General features: G+C 36.9%; 3 protein-coding genes across 7 annotated transcripts; 1 reads left to right on the top strand and 2 right to left on the bottom strand.

Moving 5' to 3' along the window:
* Window positions 1-576: 576 nt before the first annotated feature.
* On the bottom strand, window positions 577-978 carry LOC138893700 (secreted RxLR effector protein 78-like). The gene has a single exon (XM_070178354.1). It carries the CDS (start codon window positions 976-978, stop codon window positions 577-579), a length of 402 nt encoding a protein of 133 aa, XP_070034455.1.
* Window positions 979-5,027: 4,049 nt separating this feature from the next.
* On the top strand, window positions 5,028-20,054 carry LOC104116263 (protein SPA1-RELATED 3). Of its 5 annotated transcripts, none has more exons than XM_018777713.3 (8): window positions 5,032-5,806; window positions 5,972-6,163; window positions 6,267-6,424; window positions 7,249-8,197; window positions 8,271-8,417; window positions 8,549-8,860; window positions 15,861-15,920; window positions 19,525-20,054. In XM_018777713.3, the coding sequence occupies exons 1-8, from the start codon at window positions 5,504-5,506 to the stop codon at window positions 19,711-19,713; spliced, it is 2,310 nt and encodes a 769-aa protein (XP_018633229.1). In that variant the 5' UTR covers window positions 5,032-5,503; the 3' UTR covers window positions 19,714-20,054. The 5 variants fall into 5 exon arrangements, with proteins under 5 accessions (XP_009625383.1, XP_018633229.1, XP_009625382.1 ...); XM_009627091.4 differs by having other exon boundaries at window positions 5,036-5,567; XM_070177192.1 differs by having other exon boundaries at window positions 5,528-5,657.
* A 681-nt stretch (window positions 20,055-20,735) lies between these two features.
* LOC104116262 (beta-glucuronosyltransferase GlcAT14A-like) lies at window positions 20,736-23,905 on the bottom strand. The gene is made up of 4 exons (XM_009627085.4): window positions 23,182-23,905; window positions 22,481-22,556; window positions 22,288-22,403; window positions 20,736-21,510 (listed from the first exon to the last, which is right to left on the bottom strand). Exons 1-4 carry the CDS (start codon window positions 23,762-23,764, stop codon window positions 21,011-21,013), a joined length of 1,275 nt encoding a protein of 424 aa, XP_009625380.1. The 5' UTR covers window positions 23,765-23,905; the 3' UTR covers window positions 20,736-21,010.
* Window positions 23,906-24,168: the final 263 nt, after the last annotated feature.

A 24,168-nucleotide genomic window follows, 5' to 3' on the forward strand; every position in this document is an offset into this window, starting at 1 on the left:
TCTGAACCATTTGAGCCTCGCTTCTCGCATCTTGTCATCTATAGGAGCCACATCCACCTTCTCCTGAATATCTTCATTCCTAATCTTATCCATCCTAGTGTACCCGCACATCCAACTCAACATCCTCTTTTCTGCTACTTTCATCTTTTGTATATGTGAGTTCTTAACCGGCCAACACTCTACCCCATATAACATGGCCGGTCTAACCACCGGTCTATAAAACTTACCTTTGAGTATCAATGTCATCTTGTCACATAGGACTCCAGATGCTAACCTCCATTTCATCCAACCCACCTTTATACGGTGAGTGACGTCCTCGTCGATCTCTCCGTCCTCCTGGATAATCGACCCAAGGTACTTGAAACTGCCTCTCTTGGGGATGACCTATGACCCAAGCCTCACGTCCATGTCCACTTCCCTCGACTCGGCGTTGAACTTGCACTCCAGGTATTCTGTCTTAGTCCTGTTCAACTTGAAACCCTTAGACTCAAGGGCTTGTTTCCAAACCTCCAGCCTCTTGTTAACAGCGTCTCACGTCTCATCAATCGGAATTATATCATCAGCAAATAACATACATCATGGCACCTCCCCTTGAATATGTTGTGTCAGTGCGTTCATCACCAGGACAAATAAGAACCGGCTGAGTGCAGATCCTTGATGTAACCCCATAACAACCAAGAAACGCTCCGAGTCGCCTCCCACTATTCTAACCCGAGTCTTAGCTCCGTCATACATATCCTTGATCGCTCTAATGTAAGCTACTGTCACACCTTTTGACTCGAGGCATCTTGAGAGAACCTCCCTAGAGACCTTGTCATATACTTTCTCTGGGTCAATAAACTCCATGTACAGATCCTTCTTGTTATTTCTGTATTGATCTACCAACCTCTTAATAAGGTGGATAGCTTCCGTGGTTGAACGACCCGTCATGAACCCGAACTGGTTGTCGGATATAGACACCGTCCTCCTCACCCTCATTTTCACCCCTCTCCCAAACTTTCATGGTATGACTTAGTAAACTCAAATCATCCCAATCATTATATAACTATTAGAATTTCAGCTCATAAAAATGACCTCTTTTCACTTAAACTATTTTCTCGAAGACAGAAAAACATAACTGAAGTGGGTATTTATGACATATTAGTTTAAAATCGACACCATCTTCAACATATTACCAGGGTGTTTAAATTTGATAAATATAAAAAGTGCTTATATAAGTTAAAATGGGACATAAATTAAAACTTGCTCTAATAATATTTATAGTTTGGTCACCAAAGTTGGTAAATAATCACCACCAAACTCCTAAATTTTCAGTTATAAGCACTTTTAATTTGACATAATTTTTTTATTATAGTATATCCTTCAATGTTTCATTGTAATTCTCGAAATATACTTTGTCCGACAACAAAGGATCTAACTCCTTCTCCATCTCAACATAAGCTTTCTAAATTCCTCCCCAAAATTTCAGCTTCAAATTTAAACGTGGAATCGAGTGGCGATAGTAGAATTCCATAAGCAATCCGCTATATACATAAGCACTGATAAGCAAATAACGGTGTAATAATTGGAATTAAAGCCAAGATCTCCAGAATAGTACTCTATACTTTGACCATTCAGTCATCCTAATAGAGACTAGCCCTTCTTCTCTCTTACTTACAATATAATCCTGATGATTTATCGGAAATAAGCTTTCTATTTTTGCAAGGTAAGAGTAAGGCTGCGTACACACTACCTTCCTCAAAATCCACTTGTGAGATTACACTGAGTTTATTGTTGTTGACGTACAATATAGTCACACACATTCCGTGATCAATTATAAGTATATCATATTATAATATTGTGCATATCCGTTTAATAAAGAAGTACAATTTGGGCATAGCTGCTATTTTCATAGAGTTGGAACAAATCTAAGGCTGAATATTTTGTAAACCCAACATCAAACCGTAACGAGACTGATTCGAATTCGACTGCATGAAATGCTATATATTCTATTGAACCAATATGCTGACAAGGGTTTAAAAGGATTCAAGAAAAAAAAAAGTGCCATTTTTAGTTTAAAGTAATGAAATGAATCAAATCTGAAATTAACCTCTCAATTGCTTTATCTTTAGTTTTTTTTCCCAAGTGGCTCAACAGTTCTATCTAAGCGATGACGTAGAATCGGTACCCAATTTTTTATTCAATATCACTTTGCCTCATAAAATATTACTACTAGTTTACACCTGCACGTTTTATTCCGCGGAAGATGGTGTGTTCGATCTTACCCCTATTCTGGGATAGAGAAGTTATTTTCAATAGAAAATCGGTTCCCTCCCTTCAAGAATTCCCCACTTTGTTTTTGGGGTGACTCGAGCTCACAACCTCTCGGTTGAAAGTGGAGGGTGCTCACCACCGGAGCAACCAGGAGCGGATCCAGCCTATTACATGTGGGTTCCCGGGAACCCAGTAGCTTTTGTATATACCCTATATATATATTACAAAATTCACTAAATATCCATAAATATTTAATTGTGAACTCATTTACTTATTTTATATTTATTTAAGGTCGTTATAGGAACCCATAAACTTTAAATCCTGAATCCGCCTCTGAGAGCAGCCCACTCTTGTTCAACACTATGACCACAAGAATTTAATAATAAAAATCCAGAAACTCAAGGTAGTATAAATGAATACTTCGTCATCTTGAAAATCAATGGTCCTTGTTCAATGCTCACAGTACTCAACCTGTTGATGTTATAAAAAAAAAATTGTTCCTTATGTCTCAATTTATTACTTTTAATCAGTTTAAAAAAACTATATGTAAATATTATTCATTTAATTTTTTTTTTTATATTTTTATTTTAATTTAGTTGAGAGACTTAAAGCCATAGAAATATTTATAATTTATTTTATACTACATATTTTTTATTTTTAAAAGATTATGTGCCCAATCAATATCACCATATAAATTATAATGGCAACACTTTTTATGGAATTTGGTCCATAGGAGGATGACTTTTCAATAGCAACGCTATATAAATTATTACTAGGCCAAATACATAGAAAACCCATTAAACTTGGCCCAATTTTTTATTTTGTCACTCTAACTCAATCTTGTTCCATTTTGACCCTCCAACCTCATTTCTTATGTTTCACTTTAACACAAAAGTTGACTAGATTCAGAGTGTGAGTTACCTCTCACCCTGTAGGCGCGTGAGGGAGATTTTTTTGGGCAAATTTCATTCTCCAACGGTAATAACATAAAGGCCAAATACATATACAATCCATTGAACTTGGCTCCATTTTTTAATTTGGCACTCTATCTCAACCTTGTTCCATTTTGGCCCTCCAACTCTATTTGTTATGTTTTATTTTAACATGAAAGCTGACTAGTCACATGGTAGGAGCGTGAGGCAGATTGTTTATGGCAAAATTTCTTTTCCTACAGTAATAAAATAATTGTTGGCCTCATTTTTAATCCCCCAACTTTTTTCCCCTATTATTTTCTTCCCCATTTACTGTTTATATGAAAACTGACCGATTTCAGTCGATTTCTTAAAAAATAAATTTTGCGGGACACTAAAAGAATTTTCTGCATTTTTGCGCCAAAAAAATAACCAAAGTTGGTCGGTTTCGTAATTTTTTTTTTAAAAATAAAATATTTTAAAATAAATTTTATATTTTATGAAACGTGTGTGCATGCATATCCTGAAATACCCATAAATTTCATAAACTTTCGAACCGCTAAAGTTTCGAAACCGCGAACTTTCGAACCCGTAAACTTTCAAACACATAAAGCTCCAAACTCATAATTTTGGAACTTTTAAAATTTCGAACCTGTAAATCGAAAGATGAAAAAACTAAAACTAAAAATATATAAAAAAAATATATATTTTCCCCGGGGAAGGGGGTGCAGAAAAACGAAAAAAACAAAAATTTGAAATTAAAAAAAAAAGTAAAAAAATATTTGGGGGTGGTGGTGGTGGATGATTAAACCTAGATGACAATGATAAAAAAAACAAGTGTCCAAATCTAATTGGATGGTTGTTACACATTAGAAGCAAGTATGTATACGCGTTGCATTTTTACGTCGGATAAAAGTTTTTGCGTTAAAATGAAACATAAGAAATAGAGTTGGAGGATCAAAATGGAATAAGGTTGAGATATAGTACCAAAATAAAAAATGGAGAAGTTTAATGAGTTGTCTATGTATTTGGTCAAATAAGTATGTATATGCGCTGCATTTTTACGTCGGATAAAATTTTTTGTGTTAAAATGAAACATAAAAAATAAAGTTGAAGGACCAAAATGAAACAAGATTGAGATAAAGTGACAAAATAAAAAATAAAACCAAGTTCAATGAATTGTCTGTATATTTGATTTTATTAATGTAACTTATTTTAAATTACAAATTTAATTTGTTTTTAAATGTGGTGCTCAGTCAAACACTATATAAATTTGTACGGGAAACACTTCTTTTTGTTTTTGAAATTTGGTCCACAGGGAGGTGAGCTGCATTACTATTTGGCCCCACTGCTAACTGAAAGAGAGCTTTGAGGATATGAATGTGCCACGTATATGAGATGTAATTAAAGCTAAAATCAGTGGATTGTAGATAATGAGTGGACCCCTTTGAGTAATATAAAAATCAATTGACATCACTAAATTAATGTCCAGTACAGTAGCACTGTTTTTTTTTTTCTTCTAATAAAATAAACCCCTTTTTCTTTTTATATTTTTTTATCCTTTTTCCATATATGGAAAGACTTGTTTTCTTTTCATACATCCTGTCAGAAAAGGAAAAGATTTTCACCTAATTTTGTGAGGCTGTAGTACTGGCTCGGTTTAGGTTTACGTGAAACTATTTACTATTTACTTCGTTTTAAAAAAAGTAATTTTTTTTTAAATTTAAAAATAATTTTTATTTAAACTTATAATTTTATAAATTTTTATAACCATACAAATACTTTGAGGGTCTTTTTAAATTATTTAAGATCACAAATTTTAATTTTTTTTTTCCTACAAATTTTGTGCTCAGTCAGATGAATTATAAGGTACACAGTACTTCTTTACAATAAAATAAATCAAAATGTTTGTATTTTCTGAAACTACAGTATCTGCTGTGTGGTTCTTGTTTTTTTGTTTGCTTTTAGCTGATATAGTAGTAGTACAAACTAAGCTTCTTTCTGCTGATATTATTTTTGGCGGTGCTGTTTAGTCTTTGCTCAGATATCTAATGTTTCTTTGTTAAAAAAATAGGTAGGTTTTGTGCTTGTTTAAGGAAAGATAACTGATATCACAGAATTTTGTGGGGTTGATGATTTGAACTATTTGTGTTGTAAAAATGAGTTCTTGATTCAACATGGCTATGTTGGAATCATACAGGAGTTTATGAGCTCGATTTGAAATTTAATATTTGTACATATTTAGTAGATTTTCTGCCCCAGGTCGGAAGTAAAAGGAGTCTTGAGAATTTCACAGTTTCTTGATTTTTGTGCTACATGCAATTATACGTGGATAAAAAATGGAGGGCTCATCTCAGTCTGGTAGGGAGAGGTCTGAAAATTCAAGGGGTTTGAATTCTTCAGGTATTGTGGATAGGAATTCAAGATTTTGTTATGATTCTGGATTTTCTGATGTGAATTGTCTTAAAGATCAACAAGGCAGGAGAACAATAGGTAGTAGTACTAGTAGTAAAGATGTTAGTTTGAGACATTGGTTGGACAATCCAGAGAGAAATGTTGATGCTCTTGAATGTTTGCACATATTTACTCAAATTGTAGAGATTGTAAACTTGGCACATACTCAGGGGATAGTTGTTCATAATGTAAGACCATCATGTTTTGTCATGTCTTCTTTCAACCGTGTTGCTTTTATTGAATCTGCATCCTGCTCTGATTCGGGGTCCGATTCGTGTGAAGATGGGCTAAATAGTTCATCTTCTCCTTTGCCTATTGAATCTGGCATAGTATCTGATAGCAGTTGTTTGCAGTCAAGTTCAGGTCATATGGTGCAGACTTTGGAAGCTAATAAGAACAGACAAATTGAAGAAAAGAAGCATACTTTTCCTATGAAACAGATATTGCACTTGGAAACTAATTGGTATAATAGTCCAGAAGAGGTTGATGAAGCTCCAAGCACTTGTGCTTCGGACATTTATCGACTCGGAGTCCTTCTCTTTGAGGTTAGTACTTAGTAGCTTTTAGCAAAATTTGTGTGTTTAGTTAAATTTTAGTGTCCTCTATGATGATGTTTTTATCTTATTGATGCTTATAATTTGTGAGCAGCTATTTTGTACCTTCAACTCATCTGATGAGAAAATTGCAACTATGTCATGTTTAAGACATCGTGTCCTACCCCCACAATTGTTGTTGAAATGGCCTAAAGAAGCTTCATTTTGCTTATGGTTATTACACCCGGAACCAAGTAGTCGGCCAAAAATGGGGTGAGCATTCTTTTATCACGCCCACTTGGTTTATTCTTCTTGCCTCGGAAAGTTTCCCTTAACGCATTCCATTCTCGATTTGTTGTGCAACCTAATCAGCTTGTAGTCTTCTAATATTTACTTCTGATTTATAACATCATCCTTGAGAACCTTGTTTCTAGTCTTTTTGCTATCAAACTAGAAAAACTATTACATGTCTTGCAACAGCAGTACCCTCCCTTTTTTTTTCATTAAGAAAATTGGTTGATGCAATGGCTTTACGTCTTGGGAGTAAGATCATATACATTGTGAGAAAGTAAACTAATTACACCTACCGAGGGTGCCTATAGTTGAAGATATGACAGCACTAGATTTCACGCATAATTATATATTGTGGACAGCTTGATTCTGCATCTTGCAATCTCTTCTTAAGGCCTTGTCTCAGTGATAATATGCAAAATCATTGCTGATTTCCGGTTCAATGTCTATCTTGAACCTTATTGATTATTGTTAAGGATGTGCGTTGTTTCATCCAAAGTAGAAAGAAGGGTAAGGGAAAAGAATTCTAAAGACTTGTTGATAGTAAAATAAAATAGATAATAATGACACAAAAGAGGTATCTACTAATGAGTACTATCTGAATATTGTGAGTCCCTTTCTAATGATGAAATGCATTTCGGACGTCTCATCACTCTCTTGAATTTTCTACTATCTCTGCTTCTTTCAGCGAATTTTCATTAAAATGGATATTATGCAATTGATCATCTTAATCCGTACTGTTTTTACACCAGTATCCTTGATTCTTTCCCAGTCTCTCCTCATTTGTTCTTTTCAATTGATGACAGCGAGTTGCTAGAAAGTGAATTCCTTAGAACTCCAAGACATGACTTAGAAGAACGTGAAGCAGCAATAGAGCTTAGAGAAAAAATAGATGAGCAGGAAATATTGCTGGAGTTCCTTTTGCTAATCCAACAGCGAAAGCAGGAAGCTGTGGAAAATTTGCAAGAAATTGTTTCTTTTGTATCGTCTGATATAGAAGAGGCGTCTAAGATGCAGACAACCCTTAAGATAAAAGGAGGCTCAAGCTTAGAACGAGCTAAGCGCTTAAATTCGCGGAGGACAGATATTACTGAAGATGATGATTCCGGGAGCTCTGGATCTAGAAAGAGATTTAGGCTTGGCACAGGAGAGGAATCCGATGGTCATCAAGATGAAAGCCAGAAACCCGAAAGGCAAATTGAATATAAAGGCAGCATTTTAGCAAAAAGTTCCCGGTTGATGAAGAACTTCAGAAAATTGGAGACAGCTTATTTCATGACAAGACGCAGGATTGTTAAAACAATGGACAAACCTACGAGTAGACGTTGTCAAACAAGTACGGAATGTAGAAGTTCCGGTACAGCTACTGAAAGGAGTTCTCTGAGTAATTTGTCATCAAAAAGAGGGTGCAAGGAGGATGGAGAGATTGGATTTATCAATTCGTACTTAGAGGGTCTGTGCAAGTATTTTTCTTTTAGCAAGTTAGAAGTGAAGGCAGATTTAAGGCAAGGGGATCTTCTAAACTCATCCAATCTTGTATGTTCTCTCGGTTTTGATCGTGATGGTGAATTTTTTGCAACTGCCGGCGTAAATAAGAAGATCAAAGTTTTTGAATATAACTCAATTCTAAATGCGGATCGTGATATACACTATCCAGTCGTTGAAATGGCTAATAGATCAAAGTTAAGCAGTATATGTTGGAATGGCTATATCAAGAGCCAGCTCGCCTCAAGTAACTTTGAAGGTGTGGTGCAGGTAAGTCAAATTCATGATCATCATATATTGTTATATTTAACAGAATCAAAATAAAGTTGTAAATATGATACAGGTATGGGATGTCACGAGAAGTCAGCTTTTCATGGAGATGAGAGAGCATTTGAAACGCGTCTGGTCTGTTGACTTTTCCGTAGCAGATCCAACCATGTTGGCGAGCGGGAGCGATGATGGTTCTGTTAAGCTTTGGAATATCAATCAGGCAATTCTACTTTTGCACTTGGTGGATGTCAGCTTTAAAACTAAATGTACTACAGTCATCTAATTATTATTGTTGTATAGATAGAATGTGGATGTGTAATAAGTTGGTTTTTCTTACCTGGTTTGCTGCAGGGAGTAAGTGTTGGAACCATAAAAACAAAAGCCAACGTCTGCTGTGTTCAGTTCCCTGTTGATTCTGGTCGGGCCCTTGCTTTTGGTTCAGCAGATCATAAGATATATTACTATGATCTACGAAACTCAAAATTGCCGCTATGCACATTAGTTGGGCACAACAAGACAGTGAGCTATGTCAAGTTCATAGATTCAACAACTCTTGTGTCTGCATCTACGGATAATACGATAAAGCTCTGGGATCTGTCATCGTGCACGTCTCGTGTTCTTGATTCTCCTCTTCAGTCATATACCGGTCATATGAATGTAAAGGTATTGTACTTTGATCCTATCACCTGAATAAAGATCTTGTTTCGTGACCTCATTGAACAGTATGTTGTCTTTGAACATTCTCAGGGGTATAGTTAGAGAAATCTTAGTTTCCCATACAATTAAGTTAAATCAAATCTAATTTACATCCTTCACGAGTTCAATTTTCTCATAAAATTTTCCTTCTTTTTTCTCTTTAAAGAAAAAGAAGGTGAGGTACTCCCTTGATATCTATAAAGGTTATATCTTTCAGCAAGTTTCTCTACAATTGTGAATTCTATTCACCTGATATGTGAGCTCAAAGTTTGAGTGTAGATGAATTTGCCAATTTCCCAACCATGCCCCACTCACAAGTTTCTAGTATAGGATCGATAGGATTATTTGGGTTGTTTCTGTTGGGAAAATTAACCCCCACAGAAATAATATTCACGGTATACGACTATAATAAATGCGGATTATTAAAATACTGTAATCAATGGTAATAATAAGAGAAACAAGGACTCCGAGATTTTTACATAGAAAACCCTTATGAAGAAGGGAAAAACCACGCCCCGAGAGGAAGAGCTGATTTCACTCTTTGTGGTACCGGGTAAAATACTCCAAGGCCACTAAACACTCAAAAGAAATAACCCTCTTTTGATTTTTCCACCTCACTACAATACCGCTCAAACTCTCTATATTTTTCCTCTCAAAGTATTTTGCTTCTTACTCTGTAAATCACTCTCTTTCTCTTTGTTTTGGTGTGTTTACAAATGAAGATAGAGGCACCTATTTATAGTTGAAGAATGCCCATATTGATGTATGCAATGACATCAATATTCACTTCAAAAGCTAATTGCCCAAATTAAACTTCTAAATTGGTTGGCTTGACAAAACCAAAAAAGAAGCTTCATCTTCTTTCACATGGGCCATGGGATGGATCCAATAAATCTCCCCCTCCAGTCCATGCACCTGAAAGAGGTAACACCTGAGTTTCTAGTTTGAGTGCATGCCGACAAGTTCTTTGCATAACTCGAACTTGTCTCTTGGTACCACCTTGGTCGGCATATTCGAAGGATTCTCACTTGTATGGATCTTCTTGACCTGCATAGATCCATCCTCTATCCTTTCTCGAATCCAGTGATATCTCACGTCGATATACTTCGTCCTTGCATGATACATGATGTTTTTTCTCAGGTCTATTGCAGTTTGACTGTCACAATAGACGACATACTCCTTTTGATGTAATCCAAGCTCTCAAAGGAACCGTTTCAGCCAAACCATCTCCTTTCCAGCTTCGGTAGCGGCAATATACTCTGCTTCAGTTGTAGAGAGTGCAACACACTTATGCAACTTCGACTGCCATGATATAGCTCTCCCTGAAAAAGTGAACATGTATCCTGTAGTAGATTTACGATTATCAAGATCACCTGCCATATCAGCATCTGTGTAGCCCTTCAAGACTGGATCTGATCTCCCAAAACACAAGCATTCATATGAGGTTCCTTTTAGATACCTAAGTATCCACTTCACAACTTCCCAATGTTCTTTTCCGGGATTATCAAGAAACCTGCTAACAATACCGACAGTATGAGCAATATCAGGTTTGGTACATACCATTGCATACATTAGGCTCCCCACGGCAGATGAATATGGAACTTTAGCCATACTTTCTTTATCTTCCTTTGTTGTAGGACAAATTGTCTTGCTCAACTTCATATGACCAGCAAGAGGCGTGCTAACGGGTTTAGCACTCATCATGTTGAAGCGTTTAAGTATACGTTCAATATATTTATGTTGTGACAACAACAACTTACTATTTGTCCTATCTCGGACAATCTCCATTCCTAGAATTTGTCGTGCTGGACCCAAGTCTTTCATGTCAAATGACTTGGACAAATCTTCCTTCAACTTGGCAATCAACTTCTTGTCTTGTCCTACAATCAACATGTCATCCACATATAACAACAAGATGATAAAATTATTGTTAGAGAATTTCTTATAGTATACACATGGATCTGAAAAAGTCTTTGTGTACGTTTGACTTCTCATGAATGAGTCAAACTTCTTGTACCATTGCCTAGGTGCTTGTTTCAGCCCATAGAGACTCTTTTTCAACTTGCACACCATGTGTTTCTTCGCCTTTACTTCAACACCTTATGGTTGCTCCATATAGATCTCCTCTTCCAAATCTCCATGCAGAAACGCAGTTTTCACGTCCAAGTGCTCCACTTCAAGATCTAGGCTAGCTGCCTAGCTCAAGATTGTTCGAATAGAAGTCATTTTGACAACATGTGAGAAAATTTCATCAAAATCAATACCTTTCTTCTGTTCGAAACCTTTTATCACCAATCGAGCTTTGTGTCTGACCAGCTTGCCATTTCCATCTTTCTTGAGCTTTTAGACCCACTTGCACTTGAGCGATCTTTTGCCTTTTGAAAGTTCAACCAGTTCGTACGTATCATTCTTCTATAAAGAATTCATCTCTTCTTACATGGCTTTCATCCACTGGATTTGTTCCGGATGAGATAACACCTCATTGAAATTCTTTGGCTCCCCCTCAGGGGCGAAGCTACGTTCTTCCAAGGGCCGGAAAATTATACTCTGTATAAGGTAAAATATTACTTGTTATTGATTAAAAATAGACTTTGAACACCCTTACATAGCCCACTAGCAAATGTTTGAACACCCTTGTTGAATTTTCTGGCTTTGCCACTGCTCCCCTCATCAGTGACGAGGATATACTCCGAAGAAGGATACCTTGTGGACTCTACCTTCTCTCTTTCAGATCTTCTCAATGGTTGTTTTCCTTCTTGTTGTTGTTGTTGCTCTCCTTCTTCCTCTTGTGGACTAGGGTACTCCCCCTGCTCAGCAACCTCTTCATCTACACCTTCCGTGTGCCATTCTTCACCTGTGGTAGGATTACGTACATGTACAGTAGGAGTAATAACAAAGTTAGTAATTGTACCATTATCATTTTTGGTCTTTGTTGATTGATCACTATCAATCCCGACCACATCTTCTCTGAAGATCACATCTCTGCTTCTGATGATCTTTTACCTTTATGGGTCCCACAATCTGTAGCCGAACTCTTCATCTCTGTAACCGATGAAGATGCACGGAATACCTTTGTCATCCAACTTCGTTCTCTGCTCCTTCGGCACATGTGCAAAAGCTTTACATCCAAACACTTTCAGATGGGAGTAGGACCTCTTTGTTGGTCCAGACTTTCTCTGGAATGTCAAACTCCAATGGAACTGATGGACTTTTGTTAATCAAGTAACAGGTTGTGCGAGATGTTTCACCCCAAAATGACTTAGGTAGTTTTTCCATTTTGAGCATACTTCTCACTTTTTCGACAATGGTGCGATTCATCCTTTCAGCTACACCATTGTGTTGTGGGGTTCTAGGAACTGTCCTCTCATGTCTGATTCCATGGCTTGAGCAATAGTCTTCAAACTCCTTTAAAATATACTCTCCTCCATTGTCTGTCCTGAGACGCTTTAATTTTTAACCTCTCCCTTTCCACCAGAACATGGAATTTCTGAAATACTTGAAATACCCGGTCTTTGGTTTTCAAGAAATAAACCCACAATTTTCGTGAAGCATCATCAATAAATGTGAGAAAATATATATTACCTCCCATTGATTCTACATCCATTGGACCACAAACATTAAAATATACTAAATCAAGTATATTTGATTTTCTTCCATGAGTTTCTTGAAACGATACCCTGTGTTGTTTTCCAAATAAACAATAATCACAAGAATTCACAATTGTACCTTTTGCAAATAAGATGAGTGACTTTTTGGATAGGATTTGCAGTCCCTTCTCACTCATATAGCCCAATCTCGGGTGCCATAAATCCGCAGGCATATCATCTACAGCCGCATGTAATCCATCTTCACATATCTCAACGGTTGTCTTGTACAATGTGTAGGAAGCAACTCCTTTAGCAATCACTAATGATCCCTTGGTGAGTCTCCACTTTCTATTGGCGAAGTGATTCTCGTACCCGTCTCGATCTAGAGCGATCCCTAAAATCAAATTCATTCGCATATCTGGTACGTGTCACACATCTTTTAAAACTAATGTGCATCCGACATTTGTCTTGATACAAATGTCGCCAATCCCCACAATCTTTGAATGACTGGTATTTCCCATTTTGACCATTCCAAAGTCTCTTGCTTTGTACCTACAGAAGAATTCTCTTACCGGTGTGGCATGGTAGGATGTTGCTATATCAACCATCCATTCTGACTCTTGGCTTGCTAAGTGCATGCATTCCTACTCCTCGTGAACAAAGAGAACCACCGAATCATCGCTGTGCACTGCAGCGGTTGTGTTGTCATCATTCGTCTGGCCATTGCTCTCGCCTCGACCTTTCTTTGGGCAATCTCTTTTGAAGTGACCGGGTTGACCGCAACTGTAGCAATTTCTACCCTTTGACCGGCTCCTGGACTTTCCACGAGCTTTGGATTTATTACGGCTACTGGATACTCTATAAAAACTTCTTCCTCTGTTTTCCATGATAAGAGCATGCCCCTGATTTTCGGGCTTCTTCCTCATCTTATCATTGAGTAGGATGGCTGATGTGACCTCTTTTAAATCGATGGTATCTCTACCATGTAGGATGATTGTTGCCAAATTATCATAGGAATATGGCAACGAGTTTAGAAGCATGATAACCTTATCTACTTCAGTGATTGTTTCTCCAAGGTTTGCCTGCGTGATTAATCCATTGAACATATTTAAATGGGACAAGAAATTTGTACCTTCACTCATATGGATGGCATATAGTTGCTTTCTCAAAAACAACTTGTTTGTTAAGGATTTGGACATGTACAGACTTTCTAGTCTTTTCCAAATACCACGTGCACTATTTTCATCCCCGACATTATTGAGTACTTTATCGGACAAGTGCAGTCTGATTGCACTAGCCGCCTTCTTATCCATGTTTGCCCATTCCTCGTCTTTCATGGTTTCCGGCTTTGCCTCATTTGCACCTAGTGCAATGTCTAACCCTTGTTGGATGAGCAGATCCTTCATCCTTCTTTGTCATATGGAGAAACCGTCATTACCGTTGAATCTTGTTATTTCATACTTTACTCCTGACATTTTTTTTTGTCACAGAGTAAAATTGATTGTAAATAATATTTATGTGAATGAGCAGAACCTCTGCTCTGATACCAGTTGTTGGGAAAATTAACTCCCACAAAAAATAATATTCACGGTATATGACTATAATAAATGCGGATTACTAAAATATTGTAACCAACGGTAATAATAAGAGAAACAAGGACACCGAGATTTTTACGTGGAAAACCCTTCTGAATAAGGTAAAAATCACGGCCCAAGAGGAGCAACTGATTTCACTATAGCGAGGATTTTACAATTTGTGGTACCGAGTAAAATACTCCAAAACCACTAAACACTCAAAAGAAATGAAGGTATAGGCACCTATTTATAGTTGAAGAATGCCCATATTGATGTATGCAATGACATCAATATTCACTACAAAAGCTAGTTGCCCGAATTGAACTTCTAAATTGGTTGGCTTGACAAAACCAAAAAAGAAGCTTCATTTTCTTTCACGTCGGCCATGGGATGGACCCAATAGTTTCGTAGTTATTTAACGTATTCTTTATTTGTGCTAAACTTGGATAGGATATTTGTTTGTTAGTAGTACAAGCTCAAAATGCTGTGAATCACAAATTCTTGGTGGAAAAATTACTTTAAAAAGTTTGAAAAAATCATTATCAAATTTTGAACTGTTTGATCCTCTGCATATCATCTACTCTTAGTATACTGCTAGCATATCGCCTAATCCTCCCCATGCTAGAAGTCTAGCACCAAATGAGTCTCAACCAGAGGCGGATCCAGGATTTAAATCCTATGGGTTCAATTTTTAAAGTTATGGGTTCATATCTACTATTTTTGTAATTTTAATGAATTTTTACATACAAATTTTTACTCCGCGTCAAAAGTTATGGGTTCAGTTGAACCCATAATCATTACACTACATCCGCCTCTGGTCTCAACCCTTCCCTCTCCCAAACATAACCACAATCCTCCTTACGACTGCAAATGCAGTTTTGATTCTCCCTTAGATACCACAAGCAAAGTTGAGTTTGACCAACAGCTTGATTTGTTTACAGCCCTTGGTAGAATCTACCTATGGGCCCAATTGCAACGAATCTACCTATGAGGACCTTCCTATTCCAGTTTTATGACAGAAGATGAGTTAGAAACAGAGAGTTGAATAGCTTGTCGTTGTGGGATAAAGAAATGGAGGGAGAGAGGCTGACAAAAGAAAGTGGGGTGGGAGCGGCAACAGGGCCTAAACCAGAAAAGTAGATGAAGAAAAAGAGGAGTACAAAGGAAGGGATAAACGGTGTGTATACGTAGCATAAGCTTAATGAATTTCTTGTTCGAGCTTGTCTAGAATAGCTAGACAATCAGAGTTCGAGCCAAGCCTGTGAGGCTTGTCAAGCATTCTTATGTCATATTGTACTCTCTTTATACACCATGGGTTTATTGCACTTATTCAAATGGTAGAGTACTGGCATGAAACTTGTATTGATTTCCTAATGTAAGCTTATGCATCTACATAAAAAGGCGTGTATGTGCTCAAGGGTAAATGATTTTCTGTATCATCAACACTACCTCCAATTTCTTCTTTTTAAGATGTGATTGTTAGTAACCAAATCATGTCTCTAGTTTCTTCTTACAAGCAGTGGCGGAGCCACCTTATAGGAAGGGGTGTCAGATGACACCCCTTCGCGGAAAATACGCTGTATAGGTAGGTAAAAAAATAAATTATATGTATATATACTATGTATTGACTCCTCTTAATTTTCTGGTATGTTTACTTTTATATATTTTGACACCCCTTAACCAAAATTCTGGCTCCGCCACTGCTTACAAGTTACTTCTGACTTGTACTTTGTATCTTCCCTTCCATGGTAACATAATTGTGCTTGAACGTACTTTGCTACTGATGAAAGCATTTCTTTGTTTCAGAACTTCGTTGGCCTATCTGTAGCTGATGGTTACATAGCAACTGGCTCAGAGACAAATGAGGTATCATTTACTATCGCAAAGTTGAATCTTTACTTGAGTACTTGATTGCATTATAAATGAGTTTTGAGCAATACTTAGATTGTAACAGAAAATGTTTGCTCACATCTTATATATAAGGATAACTTGTTTGACTAAAACTGGATCTTTGAGCATCATATCTAAGGCAGATGCATGAGGCTGTAGTTTGTGTTCAAGTTCAAGTTACTTTTAAACATAGTGGTGAAGTTGCTGAATGCAGTCCATAAATAAATTAAATAAATGACACAGTAGTGATAGTGTATTTCAGCGTAAAACACTTACTTTCTGTACATTTATAACATACCATCTTGATTCGCAATGACCATTTCCCTGTTACATATGCACTAAAGTTAATCAGCCAACTGACTATGCCTCCATCAGAAACAAGTTGGGGTCGGCTATATGAATCATCTATGCATATTCTGCTCAATTCGGATATTTCATTTCAATACTGAATTTTTAGAGGAAAAATAGGGGTTCTACTAGACATCTCTACCCTCAAAAATATACTTGTGCTCATTTTGGCGCGGAAGAATAAACCTTCGTTATAATTGCCGACTATTCAAAAGAGTTCATTTTGTTATGATTGCTGATTTGTTGAAATGAGTCCACTTCATGTACAACTCAACTTCATTGTTATTTCGGTTATGCTTCACACGGAGATTCAATAGGTGAAGAATTTCCAAGTGATTATCTAAATTATTCCATTTAAGTTGTGTCATCTTGTAAAGTGTCGATTGCTTGAAATTAGTCCAAGACCTGGTGATACAGCCCTACTGGATATCAGTGCTGCATATATTCCACATCCGTGATTCTTGGGTGCATCATATTTTTATCTATAATTTCTCTGAAGGAGTTATTTAAAAGGAAAGCCTATCTCTATAGTTAATACATACAAACCTCTCTATAACAGCCTCGTCTTTTCCGAACATTTTTTGGATGCTATAGCGAAGTGCTGTTATAGAGAACATATATGCAACATAACATGAAAAATTGGTTACATAGAAAACTTGGCCGTTATAGTGAAGTGTTGTTATAGATGATGGTTGTTATAGAGAAGTTTGACTGTAAATGCAAAATGCAAAATGTAAGGTCATGCAATTATTTTGTGTTTTAGTAGTTCAGTATGTCTGGTTCTAGATGCTAAGTTAGTACTAAGATAGTTTTACACAGTTTATTATACTGGCCTAACTCTTTGATTGTTCTGAGTCTTAGACTGCTTCTACATGTAGAAATCACTTTTAACAATAAATTCCATGTGGTGAAGCAAAAATAAGAAAGCACAAACTGGTCAAAACTTCCACTTATGCTGCCTATGAAATAAAATTTGGCATCGGCACCCTCAAGGCAGGTTGTAGTCTGCATGTTGTAGATGACATGTTGGGCCTTGTGCATATTCCACCATGTGGCAATTGTCGTTGTGTACTATACTAAACGTGTATAGATATGCCTTTGGATCATATTGAGCATGTACAACATCGAATACCTGATTGGCCTAGACTATATATACATTGACATGTGTACCATCAACGGGATAACTAACCTTAGTCAAACAATCACATCCTTGCATGTGTATCCTAGTGATGGATGTCGTTTATTTGCCCCTGAGTGTTCCCCCTTGGTACCTTAAGTTGATCTCTTGCACAAGCAGGTTCATAGGCAGTCTGCAAAAAGATGTTCTCCTTGAGCTTCAAGAGGAAACCAAAGGATTTCAGCTACATTATGCTACGTACTAATACTATAGACCCTTGTGGTCCGGCCCCTACCCGGACCCCGCGCATAGCGGGAGCTTAGTGCACCAGGCTGCGTTTTTTTGTTGCTCTAAGTTCACATAAATCAGCCAAATATAATCTGATTAGTTGGTCATTGACTTCCCCTAGTCACCTAATTTCATGTCCATCTTATATCCTTAAGAGAAAAGCCATAGCTTTTGGAGGTCGCTTCATCTGAAGCCATGCCAGCTGTAAACAAACCAAGAAGGTGCTAACTTAAGTATGGGAACATTACTGGTCCTCAATGCAAGAGCAGGCTACTTAAGAATTTTTTTTATAGAGATGATTGAAATGGAGGAGTGGTATAGGAGTAATATGCGATACGAAGACACCAAACAATGTGAAAGGCCAGTAACGTAAACGAAAGGGAACCATGGTGGTATATGGGAGTGCATGTTGGTTCTCGGGACTCAACATATGCACAAACAAGATGAATGTCATAGAAATGTGAATGTTAAGATGGATATGTTGCCATACAAGGATTGAATAAAGATTAGAAATGATGACATTTTCCGAGGGGTACATAGACCTATATATTCATCGAACTGGAGGTGTGACAATATGATGATTGAATGTGATAAAATGAGTCTTGTTTCAGACCAGCTAGAAACAACTAACTGCATAAGTGGGAGAGAGATAACTTGGCGAACACGACCAAAAGCACCCTGGTACTCGTTAACGCTCCTATCAAGCCTCAAATTCTTCATTTCATCCATAGGATCATCATACTCTTGGCCAAGCCTCTCATTTAGGCCCAATACATACTCGTCCCAGGATAAATAATCCAAATGTTTCCTTCCACGCATAAAAGGCGTGCCATTGGATTACTGCTCCCTCAAAGTGGACTCCTTCCACCTTGACCCTCTCTGCTCCAATGGGTACAACATCAATTGAAAAGAACTGATCCACCTTATACAGCTACGTCCTCAAATCAGACCCATCAAAACTAGGGAAATGTCGACCTTCACAGATGAATGAAGTGAATGGACTGAAACGTTAATCTATTTGCTGGTGCGGCCAAGAAACAGAGTTCTCAAACTCCTAGATGGTTGAAGTATTCCCTTCGAAGTGCTGTAGATTCTTCATTCTCTCTTGTGCTTTCATTTTAGCCATGAGCTTTGCAATTGATTGCATATGCTGTAACACCAATTGATCTTGTCTCCTCTTAAAGGGAAGCTCGGTGCACAATGCATCCTGCGTTGACGCAGGGTCCGGGGAAGGGCCGCATTACAAGGGGTGTGATGTAGACAGCCCACCCTAATGCAAGCATTAGTGACTGCTTCCACGGCTCTAACCCGTGACCTATAGGTTACACAAGGACAACTTTACCGTTGCTCCAAGGCTCCGCCTCATCTTGTCTCCTCTTTAGATCTCCGAATTATTTCTTCAATAACTCCAGCTCCCTCATGTCCATGGTCGATCGTGTTTCTAGGAGAATCTTAAAAGCTTGAGGTGACGATTGAATGGCTCTGATACCAATTGATACAAACAAATGAATAAAGGTGGAAAAAATAACCTTCAGGAGAGAGGAATTTCGGGAAAGGGTTGAATAGCTCAGGTAAGGGGAAGCCTCTGAGTACAAATCAAAAGATTGACAGCTAAAATGTGTGTTATTGTTTCGGATGAGCTCCAAATGAATGATTACAGGTAAATTATACTAGAGAACTAAGTTGGAAATTGTCTAACTAATTCTAACCAAATTTCCTGCCAAAATTGAATTTGAAAACTAACACCCAAATGGTGGCTATTAGTGCTGATTTACTGCTCAATTTTCCATTATTAATGCGGATTTGGTGCTTTGTGTCATGCTGCAGGTTGTCATCTACCACAAAGCTTTTCCTATGCCCGCATTATCATTTAAATTTAATAGCACAGATCCGCTTTCTGGTGATGAAGTGGACGACAGTGCACAGTTCATCTCATCCGTGTGTTGGCGTGGTCAGTCCTCTACCTTAGTTGCTGCAAATTCTATGGGAAATATCAAGCTCTTGGAGATGGTCTAATGTGGTTCAAGTCCCTAAAGTCTTGACCATTACTTTAAGAAGAGGAAAGGAGTGAAGGGGAAGAGTTTTGCACGGGTAAATGAGGGGATTACACCTGCATATATTGTTGTAGCTGATATAAACTAGATACAATACGATGGTAACAAGTTGCCATCAAGAAACAAATATTTTTGCAGTTAGTTCATAGCGGAAGCAACTCTCTGGAAGTATGAGATTTTGTCTCATAGCGGAAAGTGTTGTAAATAAATATTGGTTTTGGAGAGGAGTGAAGAGTTGCAAGTGTTAGTTCTGTTTGTATATTCTATAATTTTGAAGTTGTTAAGAAATTCACCGGAATGTTAGATCTTGGCCTGATGTCGTCTTAGCGCATTCATTTTCCAACATATTCTGTTTAAGATGTTTATGCTGTTCATGACCAGCCAATTGGTTTGACATAAAGCATGCACAAATTATATAACTACTAAGTTATGGAGCACATCTTTCCAATGGGAGGTTGTTGGCTGGTGAGATGTGATAATTCTATTCCATTTCATTTCATTTCTGAATCTGTTTTGATTGTTTTATTTGCTTTTTGTTATTTTTAGCTAGTTGATGGTAACATTTTCAGTGTTATATTTTAATCTGCTGGCCTGCCGCCTGTTAAGATTGATTGAGAAAGGCAAAGGCAAAGGAGAACATAGAAGATATGTTTCTTCAAAAAGTCTATTGGTTTAAGATCCAACCGAATATTTGATGTTTCACCATGTGACACATTACAGTTTATCTTTATATCTTATGATGTAGGAAAATTGACTTTTTATTTTTTAAGTAGTGTTACGTGGATATTATGTAATGTGAGTTGTGACGCGGCTATAGTTATATAGCAATTTTATACATGTGGCCGCTTACTTGCGTTTTTTTGGGGTAAGATCTAGCATGTATTGTCGTTTATACTTTTTATAATATATATGCCTAGTTGAGTTGTTTTTCCATTATATAATTAGCTTTATTACTTTTGTGCAGTAAATAAAAACCATCCATGGGAACGTTGACACCAAAGTAATGGCAATGATACGACTAACTTTATGCAAGACGTTCAAATGTTGATATGTGTTGTCAATGTAATGTTCCCCTCGGGTTTTTTTGGATCAATTAACAAGCAGGGATAGAACAACGACAACTTCTGTTCTTCAATCCCAAGCACGTTGTTTTCACTATATGTATCCTCATCGTCCATGTTATACCATTTAAGCTCGTCTCACTGTCTCAGTATATAATATTATAAAAAAATAAATAGGGGTAGAATGACAAGGAAAATCTAATTACACTGGTTTTGACTAAATTTAGCTGACAAAACTAGTCTACCAATAAGTCTCCTAAGCCTTTGAGCCCCTGGACCTGGTCTAAGTTTTGTTGGATTTCCAACTTTAGAACAAGGAGGATTTCCAGCACACCAACCACCAGGTGTGAAACTATCATTACTCCTGTTAAGTAATTCCATATCAATCTTGTCTAAAACAGGATCATCGTTCTTGAACTTGCGCGCAAACGCCGCGCCACTTGCAACCATTTTTGCAGTGTCATTTAGGGAAAGAGTATGTGGATGTTGTTTTGGAGGGACATCCCAAGAAATATAGTGCAAATCATGGTTAATAACAGTTGAAGAGAATTCTTGTGCATTGCATACAACTGTCTGAAAGTAGCCTTCTGGAGAGGACACAAAATTTGAATAATATAGAAGTAGGTTCCTAGGAAGATTATCCCATCCCCATATGCAGTATTCCACAAATGCACGTGAAAGGATCATCCAAGCTGAACCTATAATCAAGTTTGTAATATGCTTCAGAGTTTAAGTTTTGATGTGCAGAATATAAAAGATTTTAATACAATCCTGTCATTTATAAGGTAATTACAAGTAAATTTCTATAAAAATTATTTTATCAGTAACCTGGTAAAAATAGTAACTAGTGTTATCACATAATAAATAGGCAAGGAAACCAGAGTATAGTGATACCGAGTAAGTCAAAATTCATTTGATGGTATATGCAACATTTGCAGACACAATATATTTGCAAATATTGAACGACCGATAAATCAAACAACAAAAGAGAAATATATCAAAAGAGATACAAATATTTAACGTGGTTCGGTCAATTGACCTACGTCAATAGACGGAGATGAGCAGTCTACTATATAAAAGAGAGTACAAAATATTGAGAGAACAATCTCACAAAGAGGTACACACAAATGACAACATAACACTTGTCCCAAAAATTCAATATTTGCTTTGCTAGCTTGCGCATGACACCTGATTATTGCGATCCTAACATTCTGCGTGTACTTTAAGTGTGTACCAAAAGTCTTTTAGTCTTTTTTAAACTGCGTGTCCAGTCAAACATAGACTATATTGTACAACATATTCAAATCATGGGAAAACCAGAATGTACAATCTAAAATGCAATAGTTTATGGCATCGAATTGAAGTATATTGGCATAGCATTTTCAGTTTTCTATTTGTAGTAGTGATGCATGAACATATGTTAACAACGTTAAAAATGCATATACAATTGGGCAAAATACATTGTCCAAACTAACCAGTAAAGAGTTTAAAGGCAGTGGGAACACTTCTTCTTGGTGTGACCCAAAATATATCAGACTTTGTGGTTTTATACAGCCCAGGGTCTATAATAAGTGGCATTGCCCTTCCTGTCCTGCAAATTAAAGCTCAAATGGTAAAATACAACAACAAGAGGTCAAAGTGAGAAACAGAGAAGAATTAAGAACATACTCTTTCCAACCTAGCTCACTTGTGTGCTCAATGAAATTCAAGTCTCTTTTCAAATCGGAAAATGTGTAGAGAAGATCTACAAAAAAAGGGAAATCAAACATATCTTCTAAACAAAAAAAGAAAAGAAAAAAAAACAGAAGAATAAATAAGCGAGACATTAAAAAAATAAAATAAGCGAGACCGAAAAGTAAACCAAAGAAACTTCTGGTATGAGAAAACTAAATTTGTAGGATATCCTTACTTTCAACAATATGTGTTAGTTATTTTTTCCAATATTCGAAACTCAATGATCTGACTAATTCTAATTCGTGTACTGGCCGTGTAGGCCAATAAGCATGCCCTACTAAAAGATGTCGTGGCAAAATCGGATTCATGCAATTTAGACTCACTATGGGGTAAAATGATTTCTACCAAGAGGTGGCCTGAGTAAATCTAGATTCGAACAATTTATGCCCATTAAGAGAAGTAAACAAACTCCCTATCAAAAGGTGGACTGATTAATAGGATTTGCGCAGTGTAAACCTACTAAGAAAGGTAACGCATTTCTACTAAGAATTTCTTCATTTTCAGAGCTCGAAAATATAAGCCTGCTAAGGGAGGTAAATCCTCCGGACCGAAAGATTCTCCGTCTAATTAAATTATAAGAAATAAAAATAAAAAGGAAAAGGAAGGAGAGAGAGCTAAAAGACCATAGAACTGACCATCTTGAGTCACTAGGGGATAATCAGAAGCACTTAGATTAATAAACCAATCCCAATCTTTATGCTTCTCAAGTAGAATAGCACAAGCATGAAGAGTATTAGCAACCATAGTTGGTCCCCTATATGTCACCATATTTGCTTTAGTAATCATATGCACATTTCCAACTTGGGAAAAAATTGGATCTTTTTCCACTCTTAAACCAAGTTCCAATCTCTCTTGTACATGTGATTCCAAGTCCAAATGAATAACATAGTAATTCCATGGATGATACAATGCTCTTAGACTACTCCATAACTTTTCAAGATCACCCTTTGATCCAGAAATTAAGTAAGCGAATCGCGGGATCGAAGGATTAACAGGAGGAGATGGAGCTAATTGCTTGATTTTTGCTTCAACAAAATGTGAACTATCTTGATTATTTGTCATATCACAAGATGGGAATATTGATAAGATTGAATTGATCGTGTAAAATGGAAAAATAAGACTCATGTTGAAGGAGATCCCAAGAAGGAAAATACACACAAGTAGGATTATAACTAGAGGATTTGCACATGTCTTCTTCTCTATGTTCAAAGACCCCATTGTTGAACCTATCCTACCTATTGAGAACGAATTAAAACAGATAGTTCTATTTCTCAATCTCTCTGACTTGCTCTTGTGAAATCAAGGTCAAAGAAATTAAAAAATCAATCATTCACAATCACTGACTGATTTTTCAGTGGTTAGAACTAGAACATATACACTTTGTAGTTTATATCCTATGTTTTATGATAGTATTTTACAAGGACATTGTATTTTAAGATATTCATTTGATATTAAAAGTAGGAACCATAACTTTTGCCTCGAGTGATCGTTACTTATCGGTGTTTTAAAAAGCTCTTTTGGGGCGAACACTATCAAAACGCCTTGAGGCTTATGTGAGGCTTAATTCTATGAGGTTTACGCCCTGAAGCGACCGAATATGCGCCCTAAACACGCCTAACGCT

The sequence above is a fragment of the Nicotiana tomentosiformis genome, chromosome 6 (genome assembly GCF_000390325.3).
Source record: "Nicotiana tomentosiformis chromosome 6, ASM39032v3, whole genome shotgun sequence".
Taxonomy (NCBI): domain Eukaryota; kingdom Viridiplantae; phylum Streptophyta; class Magnoliopsida; order Solanales; family Solanaceae; genus Nicotiana; species Nicotiana tomentosiformis.